Source organism: Callorhinchus milii, unplaced genomic scaffold (assembly GCF_018977255.1).
Source record: "Callorhinchus milii isolate IMCB2004 unplaced genomic scaffold, IMCB_Cmil_1.0 Scaffold8, whole genome shotgun sequence".
NCBI classification, from domain to species: domain Eukaryota; kingdom Metazoa; phylum Chordata; class Chondrichthyes; order Chimaeriformes; family Callorhinchidae; genus Callorhinchus; species Callorhinchus milii.
This window is the reverse complement of record NW_024704749.1, coordinates 1597328-1624496: the sequence shown is the minus strand read 5'-3', so window position 1 is coordinate 1624496 and position 27169 is coordinate 1597328. Positions and strand designations below refer to the sequence as shown.

The 27169-nt window shown below is 46.0% G+C and overlaps 1 protein-coding gene across 2 annotated transcripts in view; it reads left to right on the top strand.

Annotated features, from left to right (window-relative positions):
• The first annotated feature begins 266 nt into the window (after positions 1-266).
• Positions 267-27169, top strand: part of wu:fi75a02 — a 30724-nt gene continuing 3821 nt past the window's right edge. Inside the window, exons 1-3 of one of the 2 annotated variants that reach the window (XM_042337150.1) lie at positions 267-311; positions 12661-12711; positions 16238-25390. In XM_042337150.1, the coding sequence (XP_042193084.1) occupies positions 17031-25390 (8360 nt within the window). In that variant the 5' untranslated portion in view covers positions 267-311; positions 12661-12711; positions 16238-17030. Of the gene's footprint in view, positions 312-12660; positions 12712-14532; positions 14969-16237; positions 25391-27169 lie in introns of those variants that run through there. The other variant, XM_007910896.2, reaches the window with a different exon arrangement.

Below are 27169 nucleotides of genomic sequence, written 5' to 3'. Positions count from 1 at the left end.
GGAGGAGGGGGCGGGGCGGGGGAGGGGGCGGGGAGCAGAGCCGAGGTGGCCGCTGATTGGGCGGCGGCGCGGCCTTGGATACAGTTGGCGCCCGGGCTGACCAATGGGAGCGCCGCTCGCGGGGGGACACGTGGCGCTACAGGAAGCGGAAGGAAAAAAAAGGAAAGGAGAGTAACCATTTTTCTTGTTGTTGCCGAGAGGCCTCGTGAGGACAGAGAGGCGCGGCCCCTCCTGACAGGGCCTCACAGGGCCCGGCCCGGCCCCTCCTGACAGGGCCTCACACGGCCCGGCCCCTCCCCTCCAGGCTGCCGGTATGTCAAGCTCTTCGTTGCGATGTGATTAATATCTTTTATAAATATCTAAACATATAACTATGTGTATCAGAGGTTAATGTAAGTTCATTTTCAATGGGATTATTTTTTCCTGTACCCAGAGAGGAGGTTTACCAGCACTGGTGACACCGGGGATGAGGGACTTCACTAATGCAGAGAAACCAGAATAGAGACCAGAGACTAGAGACCAGACCAGAGACTAGAGATCAGACCAGAGACTAGAGACCAGACTAGAGACCAGACCAGAGACTAGAGACCAGAGACTAGAGACCAGACCAGAGACCAGACCAGAGACCAGAGACTAGACCAGAGACCAGAGACTAGACCAGAGACTAGAGACCAGAGACTAGAGACTAGAGACCAGAGACTAGAGACCAGACTAGAGACTAGAGACTAGACCAGAGACTAGAGACCAGACCAGAGACTAGAGACCAGAGACCAGAGACCAGAGACTAGAGACCAGACCAGAGACTAGAGACCAGACCAGAGACTAGAGACTAGAGACCAGACCAGAGACTAGAGACCAGACCAGAGACTAGAGACCAGACCAGAGATCAGACCAGAGACTAGAGATCAGACCAGAAACCATACCAGAGACTAGAGATCAGACCAGAGACTAGAGATCAGACCAGAGACTAGAGATCAGACCAGAGACTAGAGACCAGACTAGAGACCAGACACCAGACTAGATAGAGACTGGAGACCAGACTAGCGACCAGACTAGAGACCAGAGACCAGACTAGAGACCAGCGACCAGAGGCCAGAGACCAGACCAGAGATCAGACCAGAAACTAGAGACCAGAGACTAGAGACCAGACCAGAGACTGGAGACCAGACTAGAGATTGTTCTCCTTCAGAGCAGAGAAGGTTGAGGGCGGATCAATAGAGGTGTTCACAATTATCAGGGGTTTTGATGGATTAGATAGGGAGAGAATTTTTTTCCTCTGGCGGGCGGGCGGGTCGGTCGGTAACCATAGATTTAAGATAATTGACAAAAGAACCGGAGGGGAGAGGAGGGGAATTGTGTTTTTTTTACACACACCCAGAGAGTTGTTACGGTCTGGAACACACGGCCTGAAAGGGTGGGAAACAGATTCAATAACAACTTGCAAAAGGGAAATTAGGTATAATTAGAAAAGGAAAAAATTTGTGTGGTTAGGTGGGGAAAGAGCTGGGGATTGGGTGGCTGGTGGGACGAATGGCCTCCTTCTGTTGTGACGTAATATTGTATGAATCTATAACACTAATCGCTGGTTTACTTATGGAGACAATGTTTCTCAAACTGCATTTTTTAAAAAAAATATTTAAATTATTTTGAAGCACATAATCCAGCCGGGAAAAAAACAATTCACGTCTTGCAGCAAAAGGGATTGATGTTTAACCTCCATTTCAGTACCTCATTCCTCTATCTGATCTGGGGATTCTAGTAACAGCTGATTTCGACCATAATTTCTGGAGCTTTTAATGTTGCAGCCTCCTGTCAACAAGCTAACCGGGTATCCAGGACCATCAATGCCTTATAGCTGGCACAATGTGGAAGGTCACCACTGATGTGTTGCTTTTGATGCGATGTTTAAGAGACCGAGGGTCTTCATCTTCTAAACCCAACCCTTCCCCCATGTTGAAAATACCTTTTATGTTTCATTCATTAAATGAAGAAACTGCACACCAAAGGTAATTCATTCATTAATCTGATACTGACCTGAAGATTGCCGGTTTTCTTCCTGACCTGTGTTGAGTTAGTAGATGTCAGTTTAAGTAGGAGTGTTGCCTGGTAACTGTGCTATAATTGCCCTGTTTACCTAGCTGGAGAAGGGTAAGGTTGGCAGTGTTTTTGTTCCTATTCAGTATATCAAATGCAAGGATTATTATTATTATAGAGCCACAGTAGAAGGCCATTTGACCCTTTGTGTCTGTCTGCTCTTTCAAAGAACAGTTTGACATTTTAGAAAATTGTTGGATGCTGCTATGGTCGAATGCCAGTCAACACTTATTTTCTGGGGTCAAACATGAAAAAACAGCCACAGGGGTAATAGTGCATATGGAACCACTGTTTGTTGGACGCTGCTGTGCGCAATTGGCTGCCGTGTTACGCTCATAAAATATACAGTCAATTCACTTTACGTACATTCTGTGAAGAGCTTTGAGACGTCTTGACGACACGATAAGGCGCTGTATCAATGCAAGGATTATTATTATTTTTTATTCTATTCATTAGCAGAACTAGAACTAGTGACTTCGGGGCAGGAAGGGAGAACATTGGGGTTGTGAAGAAACAACAGACAGAATGTGAAAGCCTGAAAGAGCTACATCGCTTCCCTCCCTGGCACCTCCCTACCTCCCCCTCCGACCTCCTCACTCCCTAATCCACCACCCGGCGCCTCCGCTCGACTGGCACCGGCTCCTGCTCATCCCTCAAACCCTCCACCCACCATCGGAGGTCGCACCTTCAGCCACATCCCCCCCCCCCCCATACGTTTAAATATGTGGAAATTCATACCAAGCGGGGTAATGGAGACCAGTGAGTCCTGTACACCTACGTAGCTGCGATTGGAGTTAGTGTCCCAAAGGAATGAGCGTTCTCAAGCCCAATATTTATTAGGTTTATTTGATAATACTTATTTGATGAAACTGTTGTTGCACAGTCAGGAAAGGCATCCTGCACCTGTGTAACCGGGGGAACATGGTTGTGAAGGGAAGTGTGGTGATCGCTAGTAACTATCGTGCCGCACGGGAGAGTTTCAGATGCTGACTGATTATGTCGTATTGAGCAGAATGAGTTCTGGGCTGGATTTCCAAACAACTAATCCAACAGTGTAATATTCCATGCATCAACTGAAGCAGTCTGGATGTATCCTGGTGGGAATTCCAGCTCGTTTGTATCCAGTTTAGGTTTTCACCCTCACACTCCCACATGATTGAAATGTAGAAACAGGAGGAGGCCATTCAGCCCCTCGAACCTGTTCCACTATTCTATAAGATCATGGCTGATCGGTACCTCAACTCCAATTACCCGCCCTTGTCCCGTATCCCTTGATAGTCTGACCTAACAAATATCTATCCACTCCAGTCTTAAATGTGAATGGATCCAGCGTCCACAGCCTTTTGGGAGAGTGAGATCCAGATTTTGACTACCCTTTGGGTGACAATCTGCCCCTAATTTCACTCCTAAATAACCTCACTCTAATTTTAAGATTATGCCCCCGTGTTCTGTATTCCTCTACCTGTGACCTGAGCTGGATGTGAGGCTGTGGATTTATGCTGTTGGCTGTTTTTGAATTACACAAACTACCCGACCCAATGCTTGCACCGATTTCTTCCTTCACCCCTTGATGAAGGTTTGAATTCTAGATTAATGGGGTGAAAATCTCTGCCCAGTAGGGTTTGGAATAGCTTCTTCTGTAACTGAACTACGGAAGAAAACTTTTTGGATGAATTAGTTCTTGTTTGCTGCAGTAAACAACACAGGATTACAGATATGCAATATTCTGTTGAGCACTTTGAGACGTGTCAACAATGTGATAAGGTTTGTGGAGTCCTGTAGCTCAGTGGTTAGAGCACTCGCTTTGCAAGCGAGATACCTGGGTTCAATTCCAGGCAGAGGGTGAAACCTTGGGCAAGTTTCCTTACTCCACACAGAGCCTAATAATAATCCCTCCAAAACAAAACAATTATAAATTGGTCATTTTCAATCCACGACTGTTTGTGGGACATTGCTGTGCGCAATTGGCTGCCGCGTTCGCCCACAAATATACAGTCAATTCACTTTACAGTAGATTCTGTGAAGCGCTTTGGGACGTCAAGAAGACGTGAAAAGCACTATATCAAATGCAAGGATTATTATTATTATTATCACTGAGTCCTCTTGGCCCATCTTCAAATCGCACTTGATGACTTTCCACTTCGACAGTGCGAGCCTTCAGTCACCTTCCTTCTCTTTCCAGCTCGGCATTCAAACCACACTGCCGTTAAGCGTTACTTGTGTAAAGGGCGCTGTATAAATGGAAGTTGTTGGTACAATTATAGATTCTTGTTCCCAACTTGTCTTGAGAAGTAATTTAAAGACAACTGTTTCTTCCTCCATAACCAAAGTGTTTACACCTGCTTCCAATGTTGGGCAAATTGAACAGTTTCCCCGGCCGTGAGAGAGGAAGGATGTGAAAGAACGGAGGAGCCACTGTTGATTTGCAGCTTCAACCCGGTCCTTGTGACGCGAGATTGGCAGCTCATGCATTCACCGCTGACAATTGCCGTTAGATGGGTGATCTGGAATTGTGACTTCTGTGGTAAATGAGAACACATGCTGAAGCAGTAAATATTTTTTATGATGGTGGGGGGAGAGGGCAAGAAATTGAGCCATGTTGACGGCCAGAGTAAAGGTATCGTCGTGTTGTTCCAGGTTTGCAGCGTACGGTGTTGCTCGTAATGATTGTTGTCCAATTGTGACAGTATTCCTCAGCACAATTGTCCCTCCTTTGATTGTGGAGAAAGTTATTTATACGGTCAGCAACAGGTACCAGCACCTCAATCCAGACCTGTGGTGAGGTGTGATCATCACTGGCTTAGAATGAATCTACAGGAGTTATGTGAGTACAATAGTGTTACCATATCAACCCGCTCGCTCCCTCTGCTCCACACCCCCCGCCCGCCTGCCCCATGCCATCGGTGGTCGGGCCTTCAGCCTCTCCGCCAACACCCTCAGGACCTCCCATCGCACAGTCCCCTCGCCTCGCCCCCTCTCTTGCCTCCTTCAAAGCGTGCGAGCTCTTTGAGATGTTGAGAAGACGTGAGAAGTGCTATATCAAATGCAAGGATTATTATTATTTATTATGTTTTAAGTTCTTCCTTTTCGTCTGTGCCTTCGGACACCCTTCTACCCCCACCTTCCCCTCCCTCCACCCCACCTGATCCCAACCCCCTGCTCAGGTCCAAATCCCGGACTGGTCAGCCCAGCACCTTGGGACGTCCTACCGGCATGAAAGATGCTGCGTAAGTGTCATTTGTTGCTGCTGTAATTGACTGACAGTGTTTAGTGTAAAATACCAGTTCCCCCGTACACCGAGTGGTGGTAACACTGATGCACTTGAAGCTTTAACTGCGGAACAACAAATTAAATTGTGGGGGAGAAATAGTTTGGAGAGAACTTTCAGACGTATTTAAATCCTAATAATAAACTTTGCATTACTTTCACCGGATACAATTAGTCATTCACTTACTTCCTGGCTGTTTGTGGGATGATGCTGGGCACAAAATCAGCGGCCGCATTTGCTACACTTTCCAGTAAAACGCTGTGAAAATGCTTTGAGATTTTTCAATGACATAAGGTGTGATATCAAATGCAAGGACTATTAAAATGAATAATCCTTGCTTTAACATATTCTTCTATCCAGTCAGAGGACTTTGAATAAAGTCCATCTTGACTTTATTCAAGATAGACTTTGAATAAAGTCCTCTAGATTTTATTTCCCCTTTAATATTGCTAGTAATTCAAATATATGAACGCTTAGAATCTAGTAATTCAACAGATTTTGCGGAGTCTAACCCAGTATCTACATGAGTAAGGCTATACCTTCATGAGTAACTGCACTAGAGATTTTGTTGTATGATTTGTTTGTTCTCTTAACCTAAATCTAATTGCTATAAATCTTATTTATCATAACTTTTTAAATTTCTATAAAGATTGAGTCTGAAACTCAATTAGCTCAACTGCAGTCTCTTCTCAGGCAATAAGTTTCATCCTACAAATGCAAACCTTGGATTTATCTACCATTCAGTGTTCTGCAACAACAAAATTACACGTGTAAAGCTCCTTTCACATCAGGAGGATGTCCCAAGGCGCTGGACAATCAATGTTTCAGACCCGAGCTCGGGATCGGAGAGGGTGGAGGGCGGAGGGGGAAGGAGGATGATCGAAAGCGCAGTCGAAGAGAAGGGTCTTGAGATGGGTCTTGAAGGTGGCAAGAGAAGGGGCGAGGTGGGGGGACTGCGGGATGGAGTTCCAGAGGGTTGGGGCAGAGTGGTAGGAGGCCCACCTGCCAATAGTGGGGCGAGCGAGGTGGGGGCGTGAAGCAGGCCGGAGCCCGCTGAGCAGGGGAGCGAGCAGGATGGTCGGGGATAGCAAGACCGTGGAGGGCTTTGAAGGTGAAGATCAGGATCTTGAACTGTGTCCTCTGTGATGGGAAGTCAGTGAAGTTGTAGTGTGAACACAGAAGGGGGAACGCTATAGATGTAAGAAATGGGTTTTCAGAGTCGGTGTTTTTCAGCCCCAGGATATTTGTTGTGTGAGAATAAATATAGAACCGTGTGGTTTTCAACCAAACTGATTTTGTGATGATGTGGGGAGTGTGGCAATTGTAGATTTGATTGCATTTCAATGTTAAACACAATATCATTGCCTTTTTCGGTAGGCAGTCATGATAGAATAACTGCTTTTGTTGCATTTTAAGGGGGATTATCAACTCTCTCGTCCAATATTAACTGAATGAAGCCTTTGTTTCCACCTCCTTATTAGAACCACCTTCTGAAAGCTAAGCCAGAGAGGTATGCAGCTGAACGGTGTGTTTACACAACTGGTATTCAACAAATTAGTGAAGTTGAAAGTAGTGCTGTATATGGCCTCTCAGTTGGGTTGCAAAACACCATTTCTGTTTCAAAAACAATGCATCATAGAGTCCTGTAGCTCAGTGGTTAGAGCACTCGCCTCGCGAGCGAGAGACCTGGGTTTGATTCCTGAAACGTTGGGCAAGTTTCCGTACTCCACACGTCTCTGCTTACTCAGCGGTAAGTAGGAACCCAGTTGTTAGTCGGTTGGTGGATCATTTTTCCGGGGCTAATAACCTTCAAAACATTTTTTTTTAAAAATCTAATAATTTGATCGCTCAATCCACCAGTTTGTGGGACGCTGCTGTGCGCAATTGGCTGCTACGTTTCTCCCACAAAATATACAGTCAATTCAAATATCAAATGCAAGGATTATTATTATTATCAAGGTGTCCATTAGGATTAAGGTCAACAACAAGCCTGTGTTTTTTCCTCCAAGACCAGAGGTTGAATTTAGCTCAGTCTGACAGGAGGAAAGTCTCCTCACTGACAGCTGTGAGGTTCAAATCAATGGATAATTCTGGTTCTGGGAGGAAACAGCACAGAAATGTAAAGCATTGAAGTAACTGTTGCCCCTCAGTTTGGCCAAAGGCCAGTCTGCTTTGTAAAATCCCTTAAAAAAAATGTGGTCACTCGATCCCCAACTGTTTGTGGGACATTGCTGTGCGCAATTGGCTGCCACGTTTTGCCCACAAAATATACAGTCAATTCACTTTACAGTATGTTCTGTGAAGCTCTTTGCGATGTTACGAAGACGCGATAAGGCACTATATCAAATGCAAGGTTTATAATTATTGTAATAGTGCAACTGACCCAGTATGCCTGAGATACTGCCCTGAAATTTATCTTTACTGACACACAGGCCTTCTAACCGATGCTTTTCTCCACCGGGCAGTATTTGTGATGTAAACATTCCAGAAATATTCTTTAATACACACGACACTTTGATTAAAGTGAGTTCTGGGCAAAATCTTGAAATTGTCGAGGGGGTGAAAAATTTGATGTGATCATTTTCACGGGCGATGTGCTAATTATCACATCACACGTGGCATTGTTTACCCCTTGTGTCCTGATTGGCTCGTTGAATTTTATTCTCTGCATTTCGTTACCAATGAAATATATTTCAGAAAATTGGTTGATCATACCTTTTCAGCGCTCCCTGTATGTGAACGCATCAGGTTGATGAGGTTCATTACTCACAAAACCACGAGGGACCGGTGAAGAAGGCTGATCCAGGTGAAGAAACCCTCTTCCTATTAGCAGCTTTGAGCTGCTTCCTGAATTAGTCCAATTCTTCACCTCTGCCGCCTTTTCTTGGTAAGTTTTTCCAACTGTTCCTTATCCTCTGTGCACAAACTTTTTGCTGGTTTCTCTCCCAGAATCGCCGTTCCCAGCCCCAGTTCTGTGGCTTTGAGTTCCACTGCCTTTGCACGTTCCTGGTTGTCTGAGTCAAGAAACTCTCATGTTTGATCATTTGACCTTGGGGATGGGAGAAGTGAGTGAAGAAGTCATGGTTTTGCTGTTGATTGTCCAGTGACTTTAGTTGGAATTGGACATGAAGGTCGCAAAGGTGTGGAATTCTGGCTAGTCCTAGGCTGTTAAGAGCATGTTACCTTGAAGTTTAAGAGCGGACAGAATGGTGCAACCAATTTTTTCATTGAGTCTTTATTTGGAAACCGTTTCATTTTAAGAACTGCAGAAGACTGATTTGCAAGAGGGACTGATTGAATTGAAGAGTTTTCCACGATCCTGCACAGTCTTAATATATATTTTGTTTTTTTGGTCAGCTGGGTGTCTGTGACACATACGGAAACCCATCACCGTGTTTAAGGGTATCCAAACCAAACTGAGATTTCCATGTATCCCACCCACACATGCAAATCCCAGAGAGAGATTGTTGGGCTGGAATGTGCACTCCCTTTTTCTCTCTCTCTCTCTCTTCCCCCTGGAGGGATGCATCCTGCTGACCTAATTCTGGAGAGTATTAGGCACAGGTTATAGTAATAATAATAATCCTTGCTTATGATATAGCGCTTTTCACGTCTTCTAGACGGCTCAAAGCACTTCACAGAATAGACTGCAAAGTGAATTGACTGTATATTTGTGGGTGAACGCGGCAGCCAATTGCGCACAGCAATGTCCCACAAACAGTCGTTGACTAAAAATGACCAATGTATTATTAATTTGTTTTGGAGGGATTATTATTAGGCTCTGTGTGGAGTAAGGAAACTTGCCCAAGATTTCGCCCTCTGCCTGGAATTGAACCCAGGTGTCTCGCTTGCAAAGCGAGTGCTCTAACCACTGAGCTACAGGACTCCACAGGTTGGTAAGAGCCAAGGCTTGGGGGGAGCCCAGAGTGTGCGTTGGGTTAACTACTGGAATCCATCCAGCTAAAACCTCATAATTTGCCATTGATATTGTTGTTCGGCAAACTACTCGCTGCCGGGACCACCCTACCCATTAGTGCCCTAGTTCCCTATTCTTTTTATCGTTATAATAACAATAATAATACTTGCATTTGATATAGCCCCTTATCACATCGTAGACACGTCTCAAAGCCTAGGTTATATCTCAACCACAAATAAAATAAAATGCTACCATGAGGTTTCTAACCCTGCTGGATGACCAACCTATGGATTGTACACCAGTAACACGGTTAAATTGTGGTTTTGTTTTCAGTCTCTTATGATTCATTTACGCACTCAGAGTATGTAGCAGTGAGGTGCGTCCCTGTGTTTCAGTCTGGCCAGTACATTGGCCAATAATGCTGACATCCAGCAGCTTGGGACGCCCTCCTGACAAATGTCATTTGTTGTTGTGGTGGAACACCCATTGCTGTGACGCTGCAGTCACAACAAAGATAAGCAGCCGGTCAACTGTCTCCAGTGCTTCATCTGCCTAACACCCCTTTCACCACAGCATTGTAGAAACCGAGTACCCGATCCGATAGAGCAGCCAATGAACAAAGAAAATAGGGCTCCACGTGACACTGGGCCTCGCAAGTTATGTTGGGGTTTGACCCGAGAAGAGACCATCACATACTTCCCACCCACTCATGTTCCATGAGTTTCAGTGGTCAACTTTCAAATTGTATCTTCAGCCAAATTTTTGGGTTTAATTCTGTGACGTTGCCAAGTTTCTGTTAAGATACAGTCATGATAGGATAGCAAAGGGCTTTTAAAACCATTTCTCTGTGTGCTACTTGATGAGGGTTTTTTCAGCCTAAACCCTGGTGGAAACTTTTGGCTGAATATTCTAATCGTTGAATTGAAATGCCTTACACATAGGGTAAGGAACGGTTTGTAACTATTCATTGTGGATTTATAGTGTTCCAGAAAATCACTTCTATAATCTAGTTGCCACATTACCTGTTTTGTAGACTCCCAGATGTAAATAATAATAATAATGCTTGCATTTGATATAGCACTTTTCACGTCTTCTAGACGTCTTAAATCGCTGCGCAGAATATACTGTAAAGTGAATTGACTATATTTGTGGGCGAAACACGGCGGCCAATTGCACACAGCAGCGTCCCACAAACAGTATTGGATTGAAGTGACCAATTTATTATTGGGTTTTTTTCTTGAGGGATTGTTATCAGATGTGTGGAGTAAGGAAACTTACTCAGGGTTTCGCCCTCTGCCGGGAATCGAACCCAGGTCTCTCGCTTGCCAGCGAGTGCTGTAACCGCTGAGCTGCAGGACTCTGGTCTACTTTGTTCTGCATTTCTCAGAATGTTAGAAAACCAGAGATCGGGTTTATCCACAGTTTAGGTTGACACTTCAATGCAAGTCATTGTCAGAGGTGCCGTCCTTCAGAAGAGACGTTAAAAGCAAATTAGCTGCTGCATTCACCTACAAATAGTCACATTTCACAGAAAAATCCTGTGAAACTCATGGAGGTGTCTCGCTAACGTGATTAGGTCTTGTGTCTGACGAATCTAATTGAATTTTTTGAGAAGGTCCCAGACGTGGTGGGTAACAGAGCATCTATGGATGTTGTCCACATGGGCTTCCAGAGGCATTGGATAAGGTTCCGCACAAGAGGGTATTAGCAAAAATAAAAGCGCATGGAGTCAGAGGTTTCCTTGTGACGTGGCTTGGTAATTGGTTGGGAGGCAGGAAACAGAGAGTAGGGGTAAAAGGAACCTTCTCTGGTTGAAGTGAGTGTTGCTCCCCCAGGAAGGATATATTGGCTCTGGAGGGGGAGCAACGCAGGTTCACCAAAATAATACCAGGGCTTAAAGGGTTGAATTATGGGGATAGGTTGCATCAACTTGGTCTCTATTCCCCTGAGTTGAGAAGGTTGAGGGCTGATCTAATTGAGGTTTTTAAAATAATAAAGGGATTCGATAGGGCAGCTATAGGGAAACTATTTCCTCTGGTCGGGGAATCCAGAACAAGGGGACGTCATCTTAAAATTAGAGCCGGGACGTTTAGGAGACAGTTTTTCACCCAAAGGGCAATGGAAATCTGGAACTCTCTCCCCCAAAAGGCTGTGGATTATGGCTGAATCCATTCACAGCTTCAAGATCGAGGTGGATAGAGAGTGCGAGCCTGACAGAGAGAGAGAGAGAGAGAGAGAGCCTGACAGAGAGAGAGAGAGAGAGAGAGAGCCTGACAGAGAGAGAGAGAGAGAGCCTGACAGAGAGAGAGAGAGAGAGAGAGAGCCTGACAGAGAGAGAGGAGAGAGAGAGACGAGAGAGAGAGAGAGAGAGAGAGAGAGAGAGAGAGAGCCTGAGAGAGAGAGAGAGAGAGAGAGAGAGCCTGACAGAGAGAGAAGAGAGAGCAGAGAGAGAGAGAGAGAGAGAAGAGAGAGAGAGAGAGAGAGAGACTGACAGAGAGAGAGAGAGAGAGAGACTGACAGAGAGAGAGAGAGAGAGAGAGAGAGAGAGAGAGAGAGAGCCTGACACAGAGAGAGAGAGGAGAGAGAGAGAGAGCCTGAGAGAGAGAGAGAGAGAGAGAGAGACTGACAGAGAGAGAGAGAGAGAGAGAGAGACTGACACAGAGAGAGAGAGAGAGAGAGAGAGCCTGACAGAGAGAGAGAGAGAGAGAGAGACTGACAGAGAGAGAGAGAGACTGACAGAGAGAGAGAGAGAGAGAGAGAGAGACTGACAGAGAGAGAGAGAGAGAGAGAGAGAGAGACTGACACAGGAGAGAGAGAGAGAGAGAGAGAGAGACTGACAGAGAGAGAGAGGAGAGAGAGAGAGCCTGACAGAGAGAGAGAGAGAGAGAGAGAGAGCCTGACAGAGAGAGAGAGAGAGAGAGAGAGAGAGCCTGACAGAGAGAGAGAGAGAGAGAGAGAGAGCCTGACAGAGAGAGAGAGAGAGAGAGCAGAGAGGAGAGGAGAGAGAGGAGAGAGAGGAGAGAGAGAGAGCCTGACAGAGAGAGAGAGAGAGAGAGAGAGCCTGACACAGAGAGAGAGAGAGAGAGACAGAGAGAGAGAGAGAGAGAGAGAGAGAGAGAGAGCCTGACAGAGAGAGAGAGAGAGAGAGAGAGAGAGGTGTGATTTGTGCCGACGCACAGCCTCCTGCACTGGGCACCAGTTCTCCCCACAGAAGGGAATACATTAGATACTGTATATTTCTGGGAAGGCAGTTGCAGTGGTGTATAAGACGCAGAGCTGAGTGTGTGCAGTAATTAGTGAGAGAGAGAGAGAGAGAGAGAGAGAGAGTGAAGGTTCACGGTTCAGCGAACCTCAATCTGTTTTTTTTTCTCTTTGTCAACAGGACCAGCATTGAAGTGACTCTCGTGGCTGGAACCTGAACCTCAACCGTAATGTGAGTGAGTACGAGGAGGTCTGGGCTTTAACGGACCTTGTTCCCCCCTCCCCCACCCCCCGCACCCCCTCTCTTGCAGCTCACTGTGTTTATGAGGAATGAGTGTATGGACGCTGGCGGGGGTGGAGCAAGGGCAGATAGCTGGCGGCGGGAGGTTGTGGGGCAGAGAGGACAACCTCAAATTGAACAGGTCTTATTTGCTAGTGGGTTGGAGCACAGGTACGTCTGAAGGATATCAGTCATAGGCAACAAGATCCAAATTACACTTGTAAAGCGCCTTTCACGTCAGGAGGACGTCCCGAGCCGCTGGACAGACAGAGTTTCGGACCCGAGCTGGGGGTCAGGGGGGGGGAGGGAGTGGGGGGGGGAGCAGGGAGATCGAAAGCACGGTCAAAGAGGAGGGTCTTGAGATGGGATTTGAAGGAGGCGAGGGAGGGGATGAGGCGGAGGGACTGAGGGATGGAGTTCCAGAGGGTGGGGGTTGAGTGGCAGAAGGCCTACGCGCCAACAGTGGGGACAGCGAGGCGGGGGACGTGAAGCAGGCCGGAGCCCGCGGAGCGGAGGGAGTGGACAGGATGGTAGGGGGTTAGAAGGTCGCAGAGATAGGGTGGGGCGAGGCCATGGAGGGCTTTGAAGGGGAGGACCAGGATCTTGAATTGTAACCTCTGAAGGATAGGGAGCCAATGGAGTCGGGCGAGGATGGGGGAGATGGGGTCACGGAGTTTGGTGCGGGAGAGGACACGGGCTGCAGAGTTCTGGATGATCTGCAGCTGTGGAGGGAGGAGTTGGGGAGGCCGACACGCAGGGAGTTTGCATAGTCAAACCTGGATGTTATGAAGTCATGTATGAGGGTTTTGGGGCCCTGCGGCGTGAGACAGCGGCGGAGCCGGCGATGTTGTGGAGGTGGGCAGTGCTCTTACAGGCCATAAAACATAGGAACAGGAGTAGGCCATTCAGTCCCTCGAGCCTGTTCTGCCATTCTATAAGATCATGGCTGTTCTGTACCTCAAGTCCAGTTACTCGCCCTCACCCCATATGCCTTGATCTCCTGACCTAATAAATATAAAACACCATGTAATCTTTTTGTTTACAATTATTGTGTTTCATATATCAGCTTATTACGGTTCAAATGTCTAAAAAAAAGCCTTTCGCAGGATTACACTGTAATATATAGTGTCATGTATATTTGTAGCAGAATTTGACAGTCAATACGCACAAAAAAGGGCTGATAAACGGCCATTAAGTAGGCAACTGGCTATAAAAAATTCAAGATAAATAGTAAAAAAAAGTGAGAGCAATATGAGCAAGTGCGGTTAGTTGGTCGATTGACGATTGATTGGTCAATTATAAAACGGTGCCCTGTAACCCTTTTTCCTCGTTTAATCCGGTGTGAAACCACTGAAGCCAGTGTTGGCTGAAGTTGACGCCCAGTTCATCACAGAGATACTGCTCCAAACCCAGGGGCGTGTGGCACGTTTACTTGACCAGCTCTGCTAGTTCCGAAATAATGTTCTGAAGATTATGTATAAAACACAGTGCCTGTGATTGGCGTTGCCCTGTATCTGCACCGCAATGTTAATTGGGGATTTTGACCACCTTGAGGGTTAAGAACATAAGGATTTGCCAGCGAGCGAAAGAAGACCAAGGTCCCATCTGGTTTGCCTTCCACGTCCTGGCAGTCGGTTGACATGCCCTGTCCCAAACTATATATTTACCCGCAAAACAACAACAACAACTTGCGTTTATATAGCACCCCTCAGGCAAAACAGTCACTCCACTCCTATGAAGTCCTTTTCAAGACTTCCTCCTGACAAAAGGGTTGGAGAAAATGAGAAAGTTGCGCTGGGGGTACTGAACACCTGAGGGACAGAGGAGAACCTGTGGCTCTTAAGTATTTTGGGTAATGAGCAAAGTTTGAATCCACTGTTAATGCCTTCGATGTTAATATTGCGTTTTATTGGGCTCCTATAATGTTAAGTGTCTTGGATTATATTCACTGGTATTCTGCTTAATTTTGTGAGATTTCTGCCCAATGTATCTTTCAACTAAAGAACTCAAGTGACTGCAATATGTAAATAGACAGACCGTAAGATCAAGCTGGGTATTAATGTTAATATTGCGGGAGTGGAGAAGTGGCACTAAAGTACTGGTCAGATCTGCAGGAAACCTCTCTCTCTCTCTCTCTGTCATCCAATTCCCTCTGCTGATGATGTGACGGGCTTGTACACCAGCAAGAGTGAACCGTTGGTCGGAGGAGGTAAAAATAAGAATATTGTGGTGAAGTAACGAGGTCTGGTCTTGGGAGTAAAACTGATTTCACACAATAGAGGATAATAGAACTGCAATCGAAATGTTAAAATGGAATAAAAGATCAGTTTGTCTTTAGCAGCTGATGCTCACAGTGTGCCCATGTTCAATTCTCTCCCAACAACAACAACTTGTATTTATATAGTGCCCTTCACATGGGGTAGCATCCACTTGACAGTGGCGGAGTCTAACCCCGAGCCAGGGGGAGTGGGAGGGGGGAGATGATCTCAAGCACGATCAAAAAGGAAGGTCTTTAGGTGGGATTTGAAGGTGGGGAGAGAGGGGCCATGGGGGGGGGATTGAGGGAGAGAGTTACAGAGTCTCGGGGCGTAGAGGGTGAAGGCACGGCCACCGATGGTGAGCGGTGGGGACAAGGGACAAATGGGAGGCTGGAGCCAGCCGAGCGGAGTCAGCGAGTGGTGGAGTGGGGGGGTAAGCAGATCGGAAAGGTAGGGAGGTGCCAGGGAATGAAGGGATTTGAAAACGAGTGAGAGGATCCCTAAAATAACAAGGGTACCAAAGAAGAGGTAGTAATCCTTGCATTTGGGATAGCGCCTTTCACACCGGGAGGAAGACTTCAAAGCATTTCGTAGGATATACTGTGAAGGGTCTGTTTTGTGGGCGAACATGGCAGCCAATTGTCGAGCAAACAGCCATGGAGTGGCTGAATGATCAGTTGGTTTGTGGGATTCATGACCAAGAAGTAGAGCACTGAGCAAAGTGGAATTCTCTTCCTGTGTTTTCACATTGTTGCTACCCCTGGAATGAACCTTGAATGTGGTACAGTCAATAAACTTTCTCTTTTCTTCCTCGCCCCCTCCCCCCCCAGACATTTATCCGTTTTGACATTATCCTCTTTAATATTTTGTCATCTCGGTGGAACACCATTGAACCAGCCAGTTCTAATTTGAACGGTCCCTGTACCAAACTCCGCAAAATATACAGTCAACTCACTTATATATATATATCCTGTGAAGCGCTTTGAGACGTCTCGAGGAGGTGATAAAGCGCTGTATCAAATGCACGGATTATTTATGATTATAATCACTCACAAAATTAACCAAGTTAATGGACCTCCCGACGTGGTGAAAGGCGCTGTACAAATATAAGTTGTTGTTGAGTTGCAGGATAAGATCCCTGTGAAAGCTTCTAACTAATTGTGGAAATATTCAGTGTTCAGCACTACCATTTTTTTCTCTCTCTCTCTCTCTCCTAACAGGTGGAAATGATCATAACTGTGACCTTGTCCAACTAGTAGTTGGATATGAGAATCCCGAGGTCATGGATCACTGTGAACAAGGAGTGTTTTGCACTGATGTGGACCAACGTGAAAGAAAATGTAATTACTTTCTGTGCAATAGGTTTGAGCCGCAAATAGCCAATGATGGGTTGCTTTCTGTATTGGCCAATAAAATGCAAAGAACAATTGGAGTTTCTGACCCCAATTCTGAAGAAAGCATCACTTCCAAAATTCAAGGGGATAAAACAAAAGTGCCCACACCACTTATGACCGGTGCCAAGGCACTTGCACAAAGGGAGGAAGCCAAAGAGATGAATGTCGGAGGCGTTCTTACCAGTCAGCTGCATGCAGAGAAAGAGATGGCTATGGTATATCCAGATAGCTCAATGCTTGCAGATAATCAGTTGGTCAAAGATGTGCCTTTAGAAGGTGTAATAACCAGGGAGGTAGCTGAATGGATGCCTCCATATACCACAATAGCCAGCAGATCTTGTGCTGAGAATGAGTTGACCAGTGAATTGGTTCGAGATCATGTAACAGCCAATGTAACTCTTGCACAGAATTCATTGGACAGTGACTTGTTTGCAGGGGCAAAGTGACTGGAGGAATTCTGACTTGTGATGAGGCAGGAAATAGGTTTCCTGAAGTTCCCACAGATACAGCAATCATTGAGGTGGGAAACTTGGTGCCTTCAGAAACTTCACCGAACAACGGGGCACTTGTAGAGCACAGATTAGCCGAGCCACCAGCAGTTACCACAGTGTCTGGCGACATGTTTGCAAATATTGAGATAGCAAAGATGGAGCCTTTAGAAGGTGTGAGAACCAACTATCAGCTCACAGGAAGCAAACTGTCTGCCGTACCTCTGGATCCTGGAGCAATTGTTAAAATGTCTGCCAAGGGTGAAGGAGTCATTGAAGTGCCTGGAGAAGGCGTACCTACCAGTGAAGTGTTTACAGTGGGCCTGTTGCCTGTGGTGCATGTAGATGATAAAGCAACTATGGCAGTGCCCATGGAGGGTGAAATTGCCAATCAAGTGCCGGTGGAAAGTACGAAAATCAGTGGATTGTTTGCAGAGAATGGCTTGTCCAAGATATTTCAAGAACTGAACCTGTCTGTCGAGGTGTCTGCAGAATGTGAGAAAACCAGTGCAGTGACTGAAGAAATTGTGCTGTCCAGTGTGATGGTTTCTGTACCGAAAGATATTGCTGTACCTGTCGAGATGTCTACAGATGAGGGTGTGATAGGTAAAGAGCTTGGAGACATTGCAATAATCAATGGGATAGGTGCAGAGTGTCCATTTACTGCAGCTGCCACCAAGGTGCCTGCAGAGTGTGAGAGCGCCACCAAAATAGACGTCGTGATAAATAGTGGGATGACCGAGGAAAAGCCTTCAGAAACAACAGCAGCTAAACGGACGTCTGCTGGGTGTGAGGTAACAACCGAAATGTCTAGAGAAGTTGAGAAGACCTCTATGCATCCAAGTATTGAAGTCACCATGAAGATATTTGCAGATGGTGTGTTAGCAAATAAAACAGCCAGAGAGCCTATAACAACGAATGAGGTGACTGAAGTTCCTACAGATATTACACCAACGATGGAGATATCAGCAGAAGATGAGAAGGTTAAGGATGTGTCTGGAGAAAATGTGGCAACCGATATGATTGCTTCTTTGCATCCATGTGTTCCCCTACTTATGGAAATATCTGCAGGTGAGATAACCAGTGATGGATCTGCAGAAGACTTAACCACCAATGAGATGCCTACGAAGATGTCCGTAGAGGATAAAGCCGTCGTTGAGAATGAAGGACTGAAAAACAACATGATCTCTTCTGTACCTCCCGACAATACAACTATTGTGGTTTCTTCAGACCATGAGATGCTCGCTGAGCTTCCTGGAGAATGTATGAAAATCAGTGAGAATACTGAGGTACCCTCAGATGTTTTGACACCAATGGAGAATATTTCAGAATGTGAGATATTTACTGAGCTTCCCAGAGCAGTTGTGACAACCAGTGAGTTTGCTGAGGAACCTCTAGATGTTCCAGTCGCAATGGAGATATCTGCAGACTGTATGATACCTAATAAAGTGTCTGAAGAAGTTGAGACAACCAATGCAGTAGTTTCTGTATATCCAGATAAAACCGTCAATGATGTGCTGGGAGAAAGTGTGGCAATCAATGAGGTGGTTCAGGAGGCTCCAGAATCAACAGCTACTAATGAGATGTCTGTAGACAATGAGATATTTGCTGGACTGTCTGGTGGAGGTGTATCAAACGGGGATACAGCAAAAACCTTGAGAATATCTGCAAACTTGATAGTTAATGAAGTGGCCGATGTTGGGACAACCAGTGGGGTGACTAATGTGTCTCCTAATACAATTGCGGAGAAATCTGAAGAGCGTGAGATAATTTGTGATGAGTTCAGAGAAAGTGTGACATCCAGTATGACTGAGGAGCCTCCAACAACAGCTATGGACATACCTTCAGATGTACTCACTGAACTATCTAGAGATGTGATGACCAGTGGGGTGGCTGAAGTGCCTCTTCATACTGCAATGACCTTGGAGATGACTGGAGAGGTAGGGCTGACCAAGAAAGAGTTTGGAGAAGGTTTGACCACAAATGTGCAGGTTTCTGTACATCCAGTGTTTGCAGTCACTAAGGAGATGACTGCGATAACTCCAGACACAACAGAAATTGTGCAGATTTCTTCATACGCCAAGTCTGGAGAAGATGTTGCAACCAATGGGATGACTGAAGTACCTTTGGATCCTGCAACCAGAGAGAGTGAAATAGCTAATGTTTCTGAAGCAGGTGGAACAACCCATAGGGTGGCTGATGTATCTCTAGGCCCAGCAACTATGGACACTTCCGCAGAATGTTTGACAGCAAATTTAATGTCTGGAAAAGCCGATGGAATAGCTAATAGACCTCCAGACACAACGCCAATTGAGGAGATGTCTGAAATTGTTGAACTTTGTGGCAAAACAATGCTGATCGGTGAGATCCCAGAGGTCCCGACAGATGTATCTGCATCCTTGGGAAGGTCCTCAGAAATTGTGATGACTGAATTACCTGATGAATGTTCAGACACCAGAGCGACTACAGATAGCTGTGAAGGCACGACTACTACGGAGATTTCTTCAGATGGTATCGTCATCGCTGAATCATTTGGAGAATGTGTGACAAGTACAGTGACTGACGGAACTCCATATGCTCCAGTAACTACGGTGATATCTGCAGGAAGTGTGATGGTTGATCATATGTCTGAAGAAGTTGAGGGAATGAATGCACTGGCTTTCATTCCTTCAGACACATTTACCGGGGACATGTCTGCAGGGTGTGTAATACCCAATGAGATGTCTGGAGAAGTTGGGACAACTGATGGGGCACCACAGATGACACCAGGCACTGCGGCAAGATTACAGATGTCTGCAGAGGGCTATGTATCCAATAAAGCTGCTGGGGAAGATACAATTACCAATGAGGTGGCTGAGTTACTTCCAGATTCAGCTGTGTCTGCGATAGCCAAAGACTCCCTTGGAAATAATGTCACGACCAGTCTGCTGGCTGGGGTGCCTTCAGATGCTACAGCAACTATGGACATGTCTCCGGAAGGTGAGAGAGCAACTGAGGTGTCTGGAGAAAATGTGGCAACCAGTCGGGTGACTGAGGCACTACCAGACATGACAACGACTATGAAGACAACTGTAGTAGGTGGAATAGCCACCGATGTGTCTGAAAATGAGGTGGTGACCAATGCGATGCCTGAGGTACCTCAAGGTCCTACAGCATTTGTAGGTCTCTCTGGAGGGGGTGGAACAGGCAATGAGGTCTCTGAAGTAGGTGGGGTAGACATTGAGGAGTCTGGAGAAGATGTGACCACAATTGTGGTATCTGAGGTGTTACCAGATTCAGGAGTGACCTCGGTGAAGTCTGCAGAGTGTGTAATAGCCACTGAGATGGTTTCTGTATATCTAGATATACCCAGATCTGGACCGGGTGTGGTCGCTGATGTAGTATCTATAGAAACTGAGACGAAAAAAGAAGTGGCTGAAATACCTCGAGATACTACAACATGTGGGGAGGTGTTAGCAAAGGGTGACATACTCAATGAAGACTCTGGAGAAGATGTGGGATCCAATGGTTTGGCAAAGTTGCTTCTAGGTACAACAGGAGCTTTGGACACATCTGTAGAGTGTGAAATGTCTGGGGAAGGTTTGACCAGTGAGATGAAAGAGGTAACTCCAGCTATTACAGCTTCTATGGAGATTTCTTCTGACCTGTCTGGAGAGTCTGTGACAGCCATTGGGATCACTGAAGTAGCTCCAAGTACAATAGAAATTATGGAGACGGCTGTAGATGATAAGATAATTAATCACGTTCCTGCAGAAGATGTGAGAGCCAATGGAATGGCAGAGGTGCATCTGCAGCCAACAACGACTATGGAGATGTTTGCAGAGGGTGAGATAGTCAGTGATGTCTCTGGAGAAAGAGTAACAATCAATGAGATGATTGAGTTACCGACAGCCATTGCAGCAGCTATGGAAGTTTCCTCCTATCCTGTGGCTCTCTCTGACCTGTCTGGGGAAGGTATGACAATCTGTAGGGTGACTGAGGCTCCTCCAGACACAACAAGAATTATGGAGATGGTCGCAGAGGACGAGATGGCCACTGAAGCCTCTGGAGAAGGCGACGCGATTACCCATGAGGTGGCTGAGATGCCTCCAGGCACGGCTACTATGGAGATTTCGTCAGGTGATGCCACCATCACTGAACCATTTGAAGAATGTGTGACAACCAGTACAGCGACTGATGTAACTCCAGTAACTATGGTGATATCTGCAGGAGGTGTGATGGCTGATCAAATGTCTGAAGAAGTTGAGGGAATGAATGCACTGGCTTTGATTCCTTCAGACACATTTACTGGGGACATGTCTGCAGGGTGTGTGATACTCAATGAGATGTCTGGAGAAGTTGGGAAAACTGATGGGATAACGGCGGTTATCCCACCAGGCACTGCAGCAAGATTACAGGTATCTGCAGAAGGCCATGTATCCAATAAAGCTGCTGGGGAAGATACAATTACCAATGAGGTGGCTGAGTTACTTCCAGATACAACTGTGTCTGAATCAAAGTCTGCAGAGGGTATTATTGCCAATGGTGGATATCAATGGGAGACGAGCATTGAGAAACCTGAGGTGCCTGCAGACAGAGTAACAGCAGTGATGTCTGATAAGGGGGAGATGCTCAATGCATTGCCTGGACAAGTCATCAAAACCAGCTGGATGACCAAGGCACTTCCAGACCAAACGACAGCCACGGCAATGTCCACAGAAGGTGTGGTAGCCAGTAGGAGGTCTGGAGAAAGTGCCACAAACGTGATTGCTGAGGTCCCTTCAGATTTTCTTCCCACAACAATGGAAATGTCTGCAGAGAGTCAGATAAGCAGTGAGCTGTCAGCGGAAGATGTTCCCAATCGTGAGGTGATTTCTGTGTATCCTGGTGTTACAGCAACAAAGGACAACTCCTCAGAGGGTGTGAAAGTCAATGAAATGTCTAGAGAAGGCATTCAGACCAATGGGTTGGCTGAGATGGAGATGACTGCAGAAGCCGATATAGCTACTGAAATCTTAGGAGCAAGTGTGGCAACCACTGGGTTGGCAGAGGATACTGGAGCTGTTAAAGACATGTCTGAAGAAGTTGAGATGTTCATCGATCGTCCAGAAGTGGCAGAAATCACTGAAGTGGCTGAGAAACCTTCAGATCTAACAGTGTCCTGGGAGTTAGCTGCGGGGAGTATAGTGAGGAGAGAAATGTCAGGAAAAAGTGCAGCAATCATTGCTCTGGCCTCTGTATGTCTAGGTGTGATGGGGACTATGCAACTGCCTGCAGAAGGTGAGATAGTCAACAAGGTGTCTGGAGCAGTGACAACTCACAGAGTGACTGATGTTCCTCCAGATGCAGCAGTGGCAATGTTTGCAGAAAGTGATCCAGCTGAAGAAAGTGTGACAAGTAATGAGATTAAAGAACTTCTAAATGTAGCAGTGGCCATGGAGACATCTAGAGAAGGTGCAGTACCCAATAAGGTATCTGAAGATATGGTGACCAGTGAGGTGACTGAAGCATCTCCAGATGTTACAGGACCCATGGAAATGGCTGTGGACAGTGTGGTAACCAATAACTTGTCTGAAAATGTGACACCCAGTGAGATGGCATCTGGACTGCGATGTGCTGCTATATTGTCTAAGGAGATTTCTGTTGAGGGTGTGGAAGTCGAAGATGTATCGGAGGAAGGTGTAACAACCACTGGAATGACTAAGATGCCTCCGGATGCTACATCATCCATTGAGAGGTCTGCAGAGGGTGAGGGAGACGCTGCAATCCCAGAGTGTATCGCAAACAACGGAGTGACTGAGGTATCTCTCGTTTCTGCATCAACGCTAGGTAATTCTGCGGAGGGTCAAATCCCGATTGAGCCATCGGGAGAACTTGTGCTCACCAGTGGGGTGGTCGAGGTTCTGCCCGATATAGCAGAGTCCTTGGAAATGGCTGCAGGAGGTATGATTGCGAATGAAATGTCTGGAGAAGGTGTGGCCATTGATGCTTTGGTACATTCAGGTTGGACGGTGGCTACGGAGTTGTCTACGGAAAGTGAGGGAGCTGATGAAATGCCTCTAGAAAATGAGATGGCTAATCAGGCACATCCAAACACAGGAGCAATTCCAGAGATCTCTTCAGAGAGTGAGAGAAATACAACACTCGGGACGGCCGAGCAACTTCCAGATGTTACAGCAGAGATGGAGATATCTGCCCCATGTGTGATAGACAATGAAGTGTCTGAAAAACATGTGGTGTCTTTTGGACAGCCTGGTGCTGTAGCACTGGAAGATGAGGAGATCTCCTCAGAAGATTTGAAAGCCAATAACCAGTCTGGAGAAGGTGCGACCAGCAATGCAGTGGTTGAGATGCCTCAAGATGCTACAGCAACTACAGAGACGCCTCGACAGGATGAGGAAGCCATTGAAATCTCAGAAAAAGGTGTTGTAATCAATAGATTGCCTGGGGCACCTACACCTGCTGCTACAGCAACTACACAGATGTCCACAAAGGGTGACTTAGATGGTGAAACATCTGACAAAGATGTCGCAACCAGGAATGTGGCTTCTGAACAGCCTGGAGTTCTCGTAGCTAAGGGGATAGCGCCAACTGGTGTGGAGGCGAATGAAACATTAACAGATGATGTGAGGACCGACGGCGTGACTGAGGTACCTCCAGATACAGCAGTGACCTTGGAAACGTCTGCCGAGGGTGTGGTGGAAGCCAATAAAGTCTCCGAAACAGATGGGGCAACCCATGCAATGCTGGAAATACCTCCAGGGGTTACTGCAACAACGGAGATCATTCCAGATGTTGAGATTGCCAATGAAGTGCCTGAGGAAGATGCAAGAAACAATGAGGTGTTTGCAGAGAGTATGTGGGCTAAGGCATTTCCAGACACTGCAGTAACTATGGAAACATTTGCACAAAATGTGATCTTCAAACCAGTGCCTGTAGAGTGTCCGTCAGCAAGTGAGGTGACCAGCCAAATGCCTTCAGATATTTTGTTACCTAATAACACGGAAGTTGAAGTAATGGCAAAGATTAAAGGAGCAAAATTAGTTAGTGAGGGGCTTGCTGCTATTATGCTCAACCAGATGCCTTCAGGTGGAAGGTCTGCTGACAACAGGTCCCGGAAGAGAAAAGCCTCTGAATCTCTGGCCGAGGTTTGTGCTTACAGGCCAAACAACGCTCTGTGTTGTGCTGGTCACTGGTGCACAGCAATGAAGGTGACTGAACATGAGTTGCACTCTGTTTCAGTAAAGTCGACTGACCACACATCTATATTCGTTCAAAGCAAAGAGCAGCAAGTGAACCGTGTTGGAAATGAACATTCCCCGACTGCGCCAGATAGAAACATGGGTGCATTTGGAGCTGTTGAATACCATCGAGTGGATAAGGACCAAACCCTTTGCTACAGAAGGACTGGACTCAGAAGTACGATTAAAGAAAATGATTCAATATTAAAGCTGGGAGAGTTAAACTCCGCAGTGCTTTTAGCACATTGTAATCCACTTTACTCCAAACTGCAGCTCATTGATAGCACTGCAGTGAGGTTCGATTGCTGTAGCCGAGACGACCCCAAGTATGACACGTCTGATGTGGGCGAAAGGGTCCTGCAACTGGGAGAAACAAAACCAGAGAATATCCCTGTTAATGCAGTTAATGCTCCAGTGTTTAGTGAATTGTCTGGTGAACTTGTCCCAATAGAAAAGCTAGCCACCTCAGCAGGCAACATGGTTTCTGCCAAATGTGTGAAAATGGAGCCAGCATCCTTGCAGAAGTTGGAGATGTTACAAGCTGTGGACATGTGTAGTATCTTTCAAGCCCCAGAATGGATGGATCAGAATTTTTGCTTGAATACTGAACTGAAATCCTGCTGGAATTCGACTTGCATGCCAAACCTCAGTCAAGATCAGTGTGGAGTCCCCACGAAGCTCCAGCCTCTAACTTGGTCTTCTAGAAACTATCTGGTGCCTCGGAATAACCATACACATTTTGTTACTCCTATTTTCCCCGTTTCTTCAGGCGTCAAATTAGCTCCAATATTTTCCTCATTAACCATTAGCGATGAAGCAATGGAACAGTGCATCTCCAGACGGACTGATTGGTGCACCCTTCCTGGTTATTCAAGTGAAGATGCCTGGGCAATTTTGCAATGGCTGAATGGCTTTGGTAAGAATTCCTGGCCACTTTCCACGCTTTGCAAGACTAGGATGTGCACATGCAATCGCTCAAAGTTTGGGTTGCCCACGATTCTAGCACTTTCATCTCCAGGCTGTTATAGAGTATGGACCAGGAGACGTCGTTTGGGTAGCAAGATCCCCACCGTCCAGCGCCTGTTTCTGACTCGATTCGAAGAACACTTGAAAGGATTAAACATCCCAGTTCCTTTGGACAAACTGTTTCCGTCGATGCCCTGTAGCTTAGGTAGAATAGTGTCCTGGTGGAACCAACATGGTCCATCATTTGCGTCAAGTACTGGCTCTACAAACAACTGTAAAAGGATGAGCATGGGAACCAGTCCCAGGTAAGCGCAGTCAATGGAGGTTGCATTACTTCTGGTAATGCACTTTACAGGATGAAGTCACTCTAGTGAATCAGTGCCTATCTAATCCTAGGTCTCCTGTAGCTTTTTAATTTTGGCATTCTAACATTCCCCTGGCTCTTTCTTCACGTGGAGTTGTAGGATGGGGTTGTGTAACCACGGGAACTGCTCGTACCTCTCCCAACTCTTCATTCTTCAAATGGATAATTGGCCTTCGGTGTCTAATGTGTCCATTCCTCCAGCAACCCAACACATGAAGAACCTCGCAGCAGGCCTAACGCATCAGTTAATCTTTAAACACTGCAGATTTGCATTTTCTAATTTTCTAACAACAAAAAAATCATAGCACTCAAATGGGGGGAAACGGAGACTTTAAGTTCTCAGACTGGAATCTTATCCAATCAGCAGCTAATTGTCAGTAACTTAAAGATGATCAATGTGCTATAAAATGGCTAATCTCGAATGAAGAAGAGAATTAATTGTGCAGCGATGGGAACAGGCTGCACAGCCTAAAGTCAGAAGCAGTTTGCTTCCTGTTTACAGTATTGTGTGATGGAAAGCCAAAGATTGTCTATCTACCGAGGACTGAAAGGGACTTGTGAGTTAGATAAGACTTCAGCCTCTTGACTGAAAATAAATAGTCCCTTCATCTCACTCCTTCCCTCCTTCAAGGTCCGTCTCAAGACCTTCTGCTTTGACTGCGCCTTTGGTTATTTTCTACACTGCCCCCCCCACCCTCCACCACTCCTCTTGAATCTAGCCCCCAGCTCAGGTGTAAACCCTTGTCTGTTCAGCGCTTTGAGATGTCCTCCCATAAAAGGTACCATATCATTTTTTTGTTGGAGTTGAACTGGCTCCGATAACTTTTGTATCTCTTTCCTCTCCACAATTAAACTTGGTTCTCATTTTATGGTCCTACTCTTAAGGGACCTTTACTAGTCTGAGGAGCTGAGTGACCCCATTGCAATTCAAGCCTCTGAGCTTTAAGTAAAATTCTCAACTCACTGACAATAATGCACTTTATAATAGTACTCAACTATCTTGTAACTAATTGGATTCAGTTGTAAACTTACTGAATATAAATTCCTGATTCCCATTGAAATGTAGGTTTATCTGTGCTGAGAGCACTATAGGATAATTCCAGTTAATGCAATTGAGCTCAATCGTGTCCTAATAATAATCCTTGCATTTGATGTGGGGCCTTATCACGTCTTCGAGACAACTCAAAGCGCTTCACAGGATACACTGTAAAGTGTAGTGACTGTATATTTTGCTTGTAAAATGTTCACAGTCACTTTCCAGCAGTCTCAGGACAGAGTTCAGCAATTGAGCTCTGGCTGTTCACTCCCAGTCCCTCCCTAACACTCTATTACTGGCTGCACTGGCTGACATTAGTAACGTCACTGACCGAAACCTGTGAGATTGATGGTGTGTGTGTGTGTTAGGCTGGGTTTCACATGGGTAAGGGGCTTTACTGCCTGACCGTGGGGAGGGGGAATGATCTTTCACTGTTCTTGTGAAGCTGGAGCATCGCAGAACCTTAGAAATGTGCAGCACAGGAGGTCATTCGGCCCATCGTGTCTTTGCTGACTCTTTTAAAGAATAATCCTTTTAGTCCTAAATTCAGTCCCCTTATAAGGCCACCAGGTGAGGGTTCACTTGAGCATCACAGGTGGTTCTGTAGCTTTTCTGTGTTTTTTTTTGTGGAGTTATGTAAAGATATTTGCTGATAAACTCTTCTCTCATTAACCATATGACTCT